The sequence below is a fragment of the Gorilla gorilla genome, chromosome 3 (genome assembly GCF_029281585.2).
Source record: "Gorilla gorilla gorilla isolate KB3781 chromosome 3, NHGRI_mGorGor1-v2.1_pri, whole genome shotgun sequence".
Classification (NCBI taxonomy): domain Eukaryota; kingdom Metazoa; phylum Chordata; class Mammalia; order Primates; family Hominidae; genus Gorilla; species Gorilla gorilla.
The window spans coordinates 143,432,791-143,447,185 of NC_073227.2; the positions used below are offsets into that span (position 1 = coordinate 143,432,791).

At 37.3% G+C, this 14,395-nt stretch overlaps 1 protein-coding gene across 4 annotated transcripts in view; it reads left to right on the forward strand.

The window, feature by feature from the left end:
• AFG2A (AFG2 AAA ATPase homolog A) overlaps positions 1 to 6,323 on the forward strand; it is a 396,134-nt gene extending 389,811 nt beyond the window's left edge. For 2 of the 4 annotated variants that reach the window (XR_010133490.1, XR_010133491.1), the window contains exons 16-17: positions 950 to 2,232; positions 4,193 to 6,323. Coding sequence is in view for 2 of the 4 variants with exons in the window: in XM_019025703.3 (XP_018881248.1) it covers positions 950 to 1,126 (177 nt within the window). In the remaining 2 variants the exon portion in view is untranslated. Of the gene's footprint in view, positions 1 to 949 lie in introns of all 4 variants that reach the window. The other 2 variants (XM_019025703.3, XM_055385173.2) reach the window with 1 other exon arrangement.
• Positions 6,324 to 14,395: the final 8,072 nt, after the last annotated feature.

A 14,395-nucleotide genomic window follows, 5' to 3' on the forward strand; every position in this document is an offset into this window, starting at 1 on the left:
TGGCTGGACAAATGTGTTTCAGCTGGCCCTTTCATTTACCAATATAAGGGCGCAGTCAATATCAATCACTGTTTTCCCTGTTGCCCTGAAAATCACAATATCTCTTTTCATCCCACAAGCTCTTTTCACTACCGTAATGTGTCTTTAGAATGACACTGGCATCAGCCTGCTTCCGCTGTCTGAAGTCCAGAGAGCTTAAAAACACATTTCGGGATTCTTGAACCTTCCTCCCCTTCCGTTTTCCTACTGCCTCCTCCCTCCTCCCTCTGCATCCATTCCGCCCCCTCCCCAGATTCTTTTCAATTCTTCCAGCTTTCCTTGCTGAGTAAACAGCATTCACTTCTCTGTTCTAATGCAGCTCTCCAAAGTAAATGTTGACAACCCTATCTGATATTCCTGAGATTTAAGAACTCATTAAAGAGATACACATAAAGAAATGCTTTTACATGTTGGTAATACATCAAAGGTTGAAAGGAATGTGGAAACTCTGTGCTATGACACGGTGTGTTGATGAGCAAGGCCTCACTCTGTATCTGAATATCTCCCCCTCTGCCCTCCCTTGACCGTTGGCTCCCGCCTCCCTCCACCACATAGAGACATGCATCCTTTGCCACCCCTTGTTAAAAGTATGTGCGTGCACAGCTACCTACCCTTACAGTTAAGAGCAAATGCCCTTAAAAGCAAATGCCACTTCTTAGATATCTTTTGGCACTCCTGGTTCTGAGTACTTAATACGTTGCTTTGGGATGAAGGAAAGAACAGAATGCTCTGTATATGATTACCTTTTATCCTTTTGAAAACTTGAGTGGACTAATTCTTGCAGATAAATTTTAGCAATGGGCATTTAGTTGTAGAAGGTACCACAGATGAATATTTGGAATATTATGTTTCTAAAAGAGTACTGATTGTTTTCTACCTCCTTTTATTTACTTATTTTTTAAAATTTCAGATTGTAGCCGTCTGCAGAGAGGCAGCTCTTCTGGCTCTGGAAGAAGACATTCAAGCCAATCTCATCATGAAAAGACATTTCACTCAGGCCTTGAGCACTGTGACACCTAGAATTCCTGAGTCATTGAGACGTTTTTATGAAGATTATCAAGAGAAGAGTGGGCTGCATACACTCTGAGAAAATATATATATTCAAGATGCTGAAAATCCTTTCCAGAGAAAATTTGTTTCTTTTTAAAATTTTTTGAGAGTGTTAAAAAAAATTTTACTAGGCAAAATGTTTGAAGTATGTTCAGTAGAATTTAGGGGCTTTGGTTCTTACAGATTTTCAAGTCATGTAAGTACAGTGAAAATATCTCTGAGCATAAGTTTCAATCAGTTTTACCTGGAAATTTGTGGTGCAGTTTAAAAAACAAATGTTTAGCTTTTTCATTTGCGACCTAGTCTGTTCATCCCATGAAGCGATTTCTTTTTCCAGAATCTGTTTGAGTGTCTTTCTAAAATGCCAAACATGTTGGCATCAATTTTATACAGGGATATAAAAAAGTGTATGTGGATAAATTTTTTGTAATCTTTATTTTTGAAGGGCAGCCAGTAAAATGGCCCAATGTGCCAGCCAGGCTTATGTGGCCTTGTTTTCAAATATACATATATGTGTTATCATTAAAATTCATATATGCATTTTTGTTTTAGCCTTCTTAATCTCTACCTATGGCCAAAAAAATTTTTTTTGAGAGATATTTTGTATAATACAATGCCCTTTGAAAGTGTAAGCCCACTCTAAGCCTAGATCAGTAGGCTTGGGTTTTTTTTGTTGTTTGTCTTTTTTTTTTTTTTTGAGACAGAGTCTCACTCTGTCGCCTAAGCTGGAGTGCAGTGGCACGATCTTGGCTCACTGCAACCTCCGCCTCCTGAGTTCAAGCAATTCTCCTGCCTCAACCTCCTGAGTAGCTGGGACTACAGGCGTGCACCACCACACGCAGCTAATTTTTATATTTTTAGTAGAGACAAGGTTTCACCATGTTAGCCAGGCCGGTCTCGAACTGCTGGCCTCAGGTGACCCACCCACCTGAGCCTCCCAAAGTGCTGGGATTACAGGCATGAGCCACCATACCTGGAGAGGTTTTGTGTTTTTGGTTTTTTTTTCATAAAATGCTTTTAATAAATCATATGAAGCATTCATGTTTTTACTTATACATATTTTCAGGGTACCAGTAAACTTTTTAGTTCAAAGATAGGCCAAATTGTACTTTTTTTTTTTATGAGACAGAGTCTCGCTGCTCTGTCGCCCAGGCTAGAGTGCAGTGGCGTGATCTAGGCTCACTGCAAGCTCTGCCTCCTGGGTTTACTTACGCCATTCTCCCGCCTCAGCCTCCTGAGTAGCTGGGACTACAGGTGCCCACCACCATGCCCGGCTATTTTTTTTTTTTTTTTTTTTGTATTTTTATTAGAGACAGGGTTTCACCGTGTTAGCCAGGATGATCTCGATCTCCTGACCTCGTGATCCGCCCGCCTCGGCCTCCCAAAGTGCTGGGATTACAGGCATGAGCTACTGCGCCCTGCCACCAAATTGTAATCTTAAGCATATTATGTTGCATTCTAAATATGTATATTTATGCTTCTTGTTATTTATCCTCAGGATTTCTTCACACTTTATTACTTCATAAATACTCTTGAAAAAGCTTTCAGAAAGCGATTCTCTGACTTCAGATCAGAAACTGGCAATGGGAAGAATGTGCACTTAAACTTGATCACTGTAGATCTTTGAAAATTCCCAGAAAGACAAATCAGACAAGAAATACCTGATTATCAAAATAATGGGCTATACAGTTTTGTGGTGACATACATTCCTTGTTTGTTTGTTGAGAGATAGGATCTTGTGTCACCCAGGCTGGAATGCAGTGGCACAGTCGTAGCTCACTGCACCTTCAGACTCCTGGAGTTCAAGTGATCCTCCTGACTCAGCCTCCTGAGTAGCTAGGACAACAGGTGCACACCGCCATGTCGGGCTAATTTTTTTTTTTAAACAGAGAGACAGAGTCTTGCTGTGTTGCCCAGGCTGGTCTCCAACTCCTGGCCTCAGGTGACCCTCCTGCCTCAGCTTCCCAAAGGGCTGAGATTACAGGTATGAGCCACCATGCCCAGCCTGTGGTGACATATATTCTGAAGTCACATCTCAAATATTTAATCCTCAAATATATTTACATCCTCAAAAATATCAGATTTTCAAGACAACACTGGTTTACCAGTACATAAACCCACCTAGGGGACAAAGAATATTACCACTTAGAACTGTGTTGTCAAATACAATAACCACTAATTGTATCTGACCATTTTAATTAATTTAATTAAAATTAAATAATATTTAAGAATGAGTTTATCAGACATATTAGCCACATTTCAAATGCTCAATAGCTACATGTGGCAAGGGTCTGCCACACTAGACAGAGTAAAAAACATTCCCATCATTCAGAAGGTTCTCTTGGACACCGCAGATCTGGAAAACAAGACTTCCATATTGAAATAAATACAACCTCAAAACTTTTATGCTCTGTGTTCCCTTTAGTTGTTATTTACATAGAAAATTATGAAACGAGAGAGGAACTTACCTTCTTCCCTATTAAATATATGGCTAAGGGCACAAGAAAATAAGAGGAAAACTTATCCTTCAGGGCCTAAACAAGGAAATGAAAGAAATCTCATTCCCAATAAAATAAAAACCAGAAGCTTGAAATGACTCAGGCGCAGGAGGCTGGGTGGTGGGGAGGAGGGTAGCAGTCTCAATCAACAAGTTTAGATATTAATAGCCACTCAAAGCCTTCAGCCCATATAACATGAAGTTACAACTGAGCTCTGCACATAATGCTCAAGCTCTATAATAACCAACACTCTCAGCACAAGGGTAGACAAGAAAAGAAAAATCTCCTGCTGGCCAGGAACACCACAAGGAGCCTTTCTGACTTGGCCTGTGCTTTTGATTTTTAAAACATTTTTTAAAAGAGGCCTCTCTGGGCTGGGCGCGGTGGCTCATGCCTGTAATCCCAGCACTTTGGGAGGCCGAGGCAGGTGGATCACGAGGTCAGAAGATCAAGACCATCCTGGCTAACACAGTGAAACCCCGTCTCTACTAAAAATTCAGAAAATTAGCCGGGAATGGTGGTGGGCGCCTGTAGTCCCAGCTACTCGGGAGGCCGAGGCAGGAGAATGGCATAAACCCGGGAGACGGAGCTTGCAGTGAGCCGAGATTGCGCCACTGCACTCCAGCCTGGGTGACAGAGCGAGACTCCGTCTCATAAAAAAAAAAAAAAAAAAAAAAAAACCTCTCTGAGAATTCTGACTATGAGCTAACCTGCCCATGGCTTTAGGATTTGAATTCACACTACCTTCAAATTCATGAAACCTCAAAACCTACAAATTAACCTAAAAACATGGAGCCAAGCTAAAAATGCCCTGGGGGTAACTAGCACTTGGACTAGTTACAGGAATGTAGCTTTGTCTCAGAGGATTCCAAAAGCTAATGCCTTGCTTACCAAGGGCTTGTAATCTCACAGGATGTGACGGGTGGGGCCTCAGATCTGCTGATGGGAGCATAAATTGGTACAACCACTTTGGAAGGCAACTGGCTGTCTAGCAAAGTTGAAGACCCTACAATCTAACGGTTCTCCTAGGTGCATATCCCAGAGCAAGTCTCACATTGATGCAGTGAGATAGTGAATAGGAAAGTTCATAGCACCATTATTTTTAAGTAGTAAGAACCTAGAAACAATCTAAATATCCATCAGTAATAGATATATGTGATAGTCATACAATGGAATACTGTGGCAATAAAAAATAATTAGAGCTACATATGAAATAGGGATGAAACACGGATGAACAAAGAATGTTTTAGAAGAATATGATATTTAAAATTTGAAGCATGAAAAATATATGTTTATGGGGGCATATATAGTGGAAGAATAAATGAATAGAAAAGAAAAGCACCAAATACTGGTGAGGAATTTCCTCAGGGGAGAAAAGTTGAGCTGCTTCAATTGTGTCAGTAATGTTTCATATCTTAGGGTGGGTGATGGGAATATAGGTGCTGATTTAATATAGTCTGTACTTTTTGTGTACCAAAATATTTCGTGGTAATTTTTAAAAAGATGGGCCTTAAACCAATACAGTCATACCATTTAACTCGATTCCATGAATTTACAATGCAATCCACAGTGCCCACAACCCCATGTTTCTGGAAAATCAGGAGTATTGGGTACAATGGAATAAAATGCAAGAAGGCAAATAAGAGATCAGGCTTTTAGGACCTAGGAAACAAATAAAGAGAAATTTGTTGCTGAAAGTAATGTGTAGATGACACTCTCATTACCTGACACAATGGGAGACATTATGTCTGGGAATAAGACATCTATTTCCATAGCACTGTAGTCCTGCAAAGGAGTTGGAAGTTATGAATTTTTAAAGATTTTAGAACATTATATCTTTAGTCTCTCATAAGCCAATTATTTATATCTCCACATAGCCCATTATTACCATTGAAAAGGCATGCAATTCTTCTATTTGAAGCTTGTTCCCTTTTTACAAAAGTACTAGTAAAAATCTGAGTCACAAAAGAGCAGGTCAGGTGTCACTAATAACAGTTTACCTCAGCTTCATCTCCATGAAGGTTTTACTTCTAATCCCAGAGTCTCATGTTTATGTATTACAAGAGTGTATGAAAGCTGGGCATGGTGGCACACACCAGTAGTCCCAGCTACTCGGTTGGGGGTTGAGGTGAGAGGATCGCTTGAACTCAGGAGTTTGAATCCAGCCTGGTCAATGTAGCGAGATCCTATCTCTTAAAAAAAAAAAAAAAAAGGGAAAACAGTGTATGATCCTATTATTTGGGTTTGTGTGTGATCGAATACATGGTATATAGTTCATGGAAAATTTAAGTTCAGCAAGGAAAGAAAATGGCCAGCTTCCTGTCTTAGGAAGACAATTTACTTTTTGGCATCTGTTTGGTTGAAAGTTTGCCTTTGATCCAGATTCTTTCGGATGTCAGGGATATTCACATTGACATGTCTTTTTAGTGTTCCAGGAGATTTTAGTTTGAATAGTACAATTTTTTCTTCTTACAACAAAACTTAGAACGGCTTCTAACTTATTTCTTCATGGCCAAGAAACTACCCTAACTTATCTCGATAAATATTTAGTTCTGTCTTATTTCTAATGTGTAAAACAGGTTTTAAAAATAATGTATAGATTTTGCATTTATAAAAAAAGATTTAATTTATAGAACCAAACTTGAACATATGTTTAATTTAGCCTAATCAGAAGGTTACAGAAAAAGTTGCTGTAAAGATAGAATAAAAATATTGTACTGGTCTGTTTTTACTGAAGTTGCAGAATGTGAGGTTATTAGAGTCTTGGCTTATTGTGTCATGTTTTCCTGAATGCTTCCTTTGAAGATGAGCACACACCAAAGCATCCTTTGATATTATGTATGGATTAAATTAACACTGCTTTCCAAATGTGGTCCACATAGAAATTCTAATGTTACAAATTTGCCTTTCTTCCTTGGATTTTCATTATAACAGTTGTGTGCATACATAGGCCTTTTACCTAATGTCTTTATCAAATATACCCCTTACTCCAACAAATTTTTGCAAAAAGAGATGTTACAGGGTTTTGAGAGTCCTACAAAATCATATGGAAATTTGTAGACTCTTCTTTCAGGATTTAGTGATAAACATTTCTGGAAGGATGGTTCCTCTTTCAAGATTTAGTGATAAAAACATTTCTGGAAAGACGGTTAAGTGTCACACCCACACACAGCAAAACCCAAGGATATGAAAAGAAAAAAAAATAGAAACATAGAATTCATCTATGCTTAAAATAGGGAACAAATATAACACGTATTACAGGTTTCAATTTTAGACCAACTTAAAAAGGATCTAGGAAGTTTTACACGTACTGTGCTTGACAACACATTCAATGTGACAGGAAATACCTTGTTTATTTGGTTTCAATACACCATCAATTGTAAGCCTCACTATTTAAAAACATCTTTTTCTAGAAAAAAGATAAAGTACTATAATATTGATTTGCATGTTAATGGTATTACATCCTGATTCCAGAAGCATTAAAATGTGAACAACATATATAATAAAAATCAATGAAATACAGTTAAATGCAAAGGAAATTAACATGTAATAATGCATTCAAATATTTTATAATACACCCACAGCCATTAAAATATTACTTGCACCCAACATAATTATAGGTAATAATGAAAATTGCGACAAGCAAATAGGAGAATTAAAGATACTGAATGCAGATTATTTTGGGGCCGTGAATAATCACAAGGTGAAATATCCCAAATGAAAATAGCAGGGGAACTATGCCAAAAATGTGGGGTGAAGGGGAAGGCTGGGAGGAGGAGAGAAAACACCAAAAGAAAGCTGGGGTACATGTGGAAGAAGGAACATTTTCTGAGGAAAGAGGAAAAAAGTTTAGAATACAATGGCTTTGAAGTCTCAAAAAAAGTTAAGAAAACATGGATGATGTGATTCAGTAGATAAAATAATTGAGTCAGATTTAAACAATTAACAGAGCAAAGGAAAGGGATTAAGAAGAAAAATAATACTCTCATGTAGCCTTAGATTCAGAAATTCCACATTAAACCATTTATCATTCAGATATACTTTCACAGTTACAAAATGGTATGTATAAAATTTTTTCATTACAGCTTTGTTAAAATATTAGAAACAATTCAGTTATCTATCCATAAGGGCTATTTAAATAAAGTATGGTACATCCATATAATGGAACATTATGCTGCTATAAAAAAAGAAAAAGTTATGACCTAGTGTAGACATTATCTCCAAGATACAGTGGATCTGAATAACTAATAACATATATGTTTAAACTCTGCAAATAGAGAATGCACATCATTTTATACTCATGATACATGTAATTATAGGGTACGTGCACACACGTATATAACAATGTATTTGCTAAAGTAGATATGGTGCAGAATGTACCCTATAACTACCATGACATAAAACTAAAGTAATGTAGAAACAACAGTTACAACAAAAATCAACCAATTAAAAGCTCAAAAATAATTGTTAAGTGATTCCTTGCACAAAGAAGAAATCGAAAACAAAATTGGAGAATATCTAGAAAATAATAATGAAAGTACTATATACAATCTATGGGACACAATTAACATTCTACACAGAGGATAATTTGTACACCTGAACACTTTCCTTAATAGAATAAGATTAACTGAATTAAGCATTCTACTAAAAACTTATATTTAAAAAAAACTACAAAATTAATCTCAAAAAAATGTAAAACTGAAATCAATAAATTAAAAAACAGAAGTGGTCAGTCCAACAGCTCATTGTTTGAAGAACAAACTCTAAAACAAAACAAATTAATCTTTTTTGTGTTCGACAGAATGATTATCCAAGTATGTCCATGTCCTAATCCTCAGAACCTATGCATGTGTTTGTTATGTAGCCTTCAGATGTCAAAAAGAACTTTGCAGATGTGATTACATTAAGGATCTTGATAGGAGAATAGCCTGAATTTTTCTAGTAGACCCAATGTGGTCACAAGGATCGTTATAAGGGAAAGATGGAGGCAAGAGAATTGGTCAATGATGCAAAGGTCAGAGAGAGACATTTGAAGATGCTCCACAGCTGGATTTGAGGATGGAGAAAGGGCCCACAAGCCAAAGAAAGCAGGTGGCCTCTGGAAGCTGGAAAAGGCAAGGAAAGGGATTCTTCCCTAATGCTTCTAAAACACAGCTCTACCAACATCTTGATTTCAGCCCCATTTTATAGACTCATTTCAGACTTATGACCTCCAGAACTGTGAGATAATATATTTGTGTTTTAATCCACTAATTTGTGATATGTTACAGCAGAAATTGAAAATTGCTACACTTTCTAGATTGCTTTTTAAAAGATAACAAAACCATCTATGGCATTTTAATATACTGATGACAATCAAGCTGAGAAAATCGAGAACACAATCCCATTCACAATAGCTACAAAAAAAAAAAAGTGAAATATCTAGGAAGATACTTAACCAAGAAGGTGAAAATTCTCCACAAGGAAAACTACAAAACACTGATGAAAGAAATCATAGATGACACAGACAGATGGGAAAAATGCCATATTCATAGATTGGAAGAATTAATATTGTGAAAATGACCATACTGCCCAAAGCAATCTACATATGCAATGCAATCCCTATCAAAATACCAACATCATTTTTCACAGAATTATAACATCTTAAAATTCATATGTAACCAAAAAGGAGCCCAAATAGCCAAAGCAATCCTAAGCAAAAAGAACAAAGCTGCAGGTATCACATTATCTGACCTCAAACTGTACTACAAAGATATAGTAACCAAAACAGCATAGTATTGGTATAAAAACAGATCAATGGAACAGAATAGAGAACTCAGAAATAAAGCCACATATCTTTGACAAAGCCAACAATCTTTGACGAAGCTGACAAAAATATACACTGGAGAAAGCACCACCTTTTCAATAAATGGTGCTGGGAAAATTGGATTGCCATATGTGGAAGAATGAAATTGGACCCCTACCTCTCACCATATATGAAAACCAACTCAAGATGGATCACGAACTTAAATGTAAGACCTGAAACTAAAAATACGAGAAGAAAACCTAGGGAAAATTGCTGGTCATTGGTCTAGTCAAATAATTCATGACTAAGACCTCAAAAGCACAAGCAACAAAAACAAAAATAGACATGGGACTTAAGTAAACTAAAAGGTTTCTGCAGCGCAGAAGGACAGAGTGAACAAACATTCTGAAGAAAGGGAGAAAATATTTGCCAACTGTGTATCCAACAGGGAACTGATATCCAGAATTTGCAAGAATAACAACAGCAATGAAATAACCCCATTTAAAAGTGGGCAAACTCATGGGAATATAAACTAGTATGGAAAACAGTGTGGAGATTCCTTAAGGAACTAAAGGTAGAACTACCATTTGATCCAGCAATCTCTCTACTGGGTATCTACCCAGAGGAAAAGAAGTCATTATACGAAAAAGATACTTGCTCATGCATGTAGCAGCACAATTCGCAATTGCAAAAATGTGGAATCAACCAAAATGCCCAACAGTCAACGAGTGGATAAAGAAACTGTGGTGTGTGTGTGTGTGTATACATATATACACACACACATATATATATACACACACATATATACACATATATATATATATACACACACATATATATACAATGGAATACTGCTCAGCCATAAAAAGGATTGAATTAATGGCATTCACAGCAACCTGGATGGGATTGGAGACTATTATTCTAAGTGAAGTAACTCAGGAATGGAAAACCAAACATCATATGTTCTCACTCATAAGTGGGAGCTAAGCTATGAGGATGCAAAAATATAAGAATCACATAGTGGACTTTGGGAACTCAGGAGGAAAGGACGGGAAGCAGGTGAGCGATCAAAGACTATAAATTGGGTCCAGTGTATACTGCTCAGGAAATGGATGCACCAAAATCTCACAAATCACTAAAGAACTTACTCATGTAACCGAATACTGCCTGTTCCCCAAAAACCTGTGGAAATAAAAAATTTTAAAAATAAATAAAAAAGTGAGCAAAGAACATGAATAGACATTTTTCAAAAAAAAGACACAGAAATGATCAACAACCATATGAAAAAATGCTCAACACCACTAATCATCAGAGAACTCCAAATTAAAACCACAATGAGAAATCATCTTACCCCAGTCAGAATGGCTGTTATTAAAAAGACAAAAAAAAAAAAAAAGACATTGGTGAGGCTGCAGAGAAAAGGGAGTGCTTATACACTGTCGCTGAGAATATAAATTAGTATGTCTATGGAAAACAGTATGGAGATTTCTGAAAGAACTACCATTTGATCCTGCAGTCCCACTACTGGGTATATACTCAAAGGAAAGTATTCACGCATTATGTTCATAGCACTCGTTATGTTCATAGCACTCATTATGTTCATAGCAGCACTATTCACAATAGCAAAGGTATGGAATCAACGTAAGTGTCCATTAACAGATGAGTGGATAAATAAATTGTGGCATATATTTTACCATGGTATACTATTCAGCTATAAAAAAGATTGAAATATCTTTTGCAGCAACATGGATGGAACCGGAAGCTGTTATCTTAAGTGAAAACTCAGAAAGTCAAATACTGCATGTTCTCACTTCTAAGTGGGAGCTAAATAAAGCACACACATTGGAGACTTGGAAGTGTAGGAGGGCGGGAGGGGGTGAGGGATGGGAAATTACATAATTGGTACAATGTACACTATTCGGGTGATGTTTATACTAAAAGCCCAGACTTCAACACCAGGGGCAAATCCATGTAACAAAACTGCACTTACAGTCCCTAAATTTATGCAAAAATAAAGACAATAAAACCACAAATAAAATTATTAGGAAGGAACCACATTTATGAAGGAAATAAAAAGTTTGGTTACCTATGCTAATAAAAACCCTGTTTTGTTTTTGTTTTTGTTTTTGTTTTGAGACAGAGTCTTGCTCTGTCACCCAGGCTGGAGTGCAGTGGCAGGATCTCAGCTCACTGCAACCTCCACCTCCCAGGTTCAAGTGATTCTGCTGCCTCAGCCTCTTGAGTAGCTGGGACTACAGGGGCCCACCACCACGCCCGGCTAATTTTTGTATTTTTAGTAGAGACAGGGTTTCTCCATGTTGGCCAGGCTGATCTCAAACTCCTGACCTCAGGTGATCCACCTGTCTCGGCCTCCCAGAGTGCTGGGATTACAAGCTTGGGCCACCACGCTCGGCCTGAAATTGATTTTTATATAGCTACTTCTCAAAACATCCTTCAGCACAGATGACTTCATGTGCAAAAATTTATTCAGATTTTCAACCCAGTCATTGTTATGCTATTTTAACTGTTGATGAGCATAAAGAAAAAGCAAGTTTTTTAGTTCTTGTTATGACTAAAATGGTGCTAAGCCCCCTTTCAGTAGCTATGTATCAAAATCTCTAAAAGAAGGACCTAAAAAGTTATTACTCAAATCAAATGATCATTTAACATGAATAAATCAAAGTAGAAAACAATAAGTCAGTCTTGGAATTTAACATCCATTTCTCATTTTTTAAAAAAAGTAAGGATAACATTAACATGTTAAAAATAATAGTCCTAAACCAATAGCTAATAACATAAATATCAGAAGCTAGAACAAAGATCCATTACCACCACTTTTGTTCATCGTTTTTCTTTGAGCACCAGTCAATGAAGTCAAACCAGGGAATAGAGTCAGAACCCCAAAATAATTAACTGAGGGATTATGTAAATATGTCCCCATACCTAACTGTTATAACAAAATAAGGTCACATTTCCTTTCATACTCAATTTATGTCTTTGAGTCTTTCTCCCACCAACAACCACAAGCCCCTTCTACCAATTTCACTTCCTCAAGTACTTTCCGGGACTCACTCCCTGATTAGTACTTTCAGTTTGTTAAGTATATGTTGGCAGGAGCTTAACACCTGCTCTCCACTGCCAGCTTCACCCTCATTCCACATTCTTCCCCAACCCAGTAAGCCACTCCGCATCCCCGGGCCCCTGGTGCTGCCTGCTAACAAGCTCCTCAAGGTCTGCCCACCATGAACATCATAATGTTATGATGCTGAGTCATTTCATTCAATTGTCTCAAGCATTTTCATTGTAGAAAGAGATCTTTGTTTTTATTTTTTAATAACTAAAATTTACATTGACTTTTTAAACTAAGAATCTTTGCCTCCAAGATAAATTTTTTCTCTATCTTGAGAACAATAGTAAACAACATCAGGAAGTTTTAAAACTGCTTTTAGATTATCACAGTTCCAGAAATTTTGTATTTTGTATTTCAGTCTTAAAGGAGCATATTCCCTTTGCAAGCCCTGGAGTTCAGTAAGCTGGATTCTTAGCTAGTGTCTCCATAAAGTGGACACGGAAAGGAAGAGAATGTAGACACATCAAAAGGACGCCTCGTCAGTTGAGAAACAAGGCATTTTCAAGAAGCAGTAACAGAGGATCATGAGGATGAACCAATCAAGTAAAGACCCTTGTATGTAGTTCTTAGTGGTTCATTAGCGACCTTTAAGGAAGCAGTATCAATGGGATAATGAATAAAGGGTAAATAGGGGTTGCACTATGAGTTACATAATTTGTTTTTCAAAAATTGTTAATATAATAAGTGTGTCAGTTATTAAGTTCTCTTCTATCTCCAAATCCAAGCTTCTAAACTTTGCTTTGGGGTGCTAAAGCGGACACTAGACAAGCCATTTCTGCATTGCTGGCTGATGCCTTAATAGGCTGTGCCAACAGGACAGGCAGAATTCAAGGATGGAGTAGGAAGGAGGAACTTGTTCCTCTTTGTTTCCTGCAGACCCCACGGGTCTTTCCTGCTTGTTTCCTAAGCATCCCCTGACCATGGTATTTTTTTCCCCTTTTTTACCCTGACAGTAGCAGTCCCTTCCCACAGCAACGACTGAATCCAACTTCTGCAAATCCAGCCTTACTGTGCTTTCCCTTCCCCCACACATGCCAACAATGGGAGACAGAATGTTTGTGGGTGTGGATTCTAAAGGTATTAGACCAAGGTGGATTTAATGCAACACTGGAATCAGCTGAATTTATTGATATAGGTGCATTCATCAGAGATTCTGGATTAAATGTTTTAGTTTGGATAGCTGCAAGTGGCTCTATTAGGTTACTTTTTAATTTACTTATTTACTTGTTTGTTGCTTATTTTGCCCCACTGCTGCATGTGGCCAGGGATTTTTATCTGTTTTATTTGCTGCTATATTTCGGCATCAGAATCACACCTGATATACAGTACGTAATAAATATTTGTTAAAGGAATAAGTAAATGAACACTATGCTGCAAGTAAAATTAGGGGAAATATTTACTTGGTCTTTTCTAGATTTCTAAAAGGCTTGCCAAATAATGTCATGCCACATTAACTATATGGCTGTAATAATTATTGCTGGTGATGATCTTAATATATATGTGCCCTTTTATTTTAGGAAGTACTTTGATGTATGTCAGGCTTAAAACCTAGATGATGGGTTGATGGGTGCAGCAAACCACCATGGCACATGTATACTTATGTAACAAACCTGCACGTTCTGCACATGTATCCCAGAACTTAAACGGAATAAAAAAGAAAGTAATTTGTTTCCTGCATTCATCAGTTGTTCAAATATTGCCTTTAAAACGTACATGGTCAAAAGCTGTTCTGAAGGCTCCCATGACATAAACAAATTAGAAACAAAAATATACTCGACAATATTCAGACTTGGAAGTAAGTTATATAAGCTGATTCCACCATAAGTATACATCTTTATTATCCACCAGCCTCAAACAGTGCCTCCTACATTGCCAAACACGTTGAACCTTTAG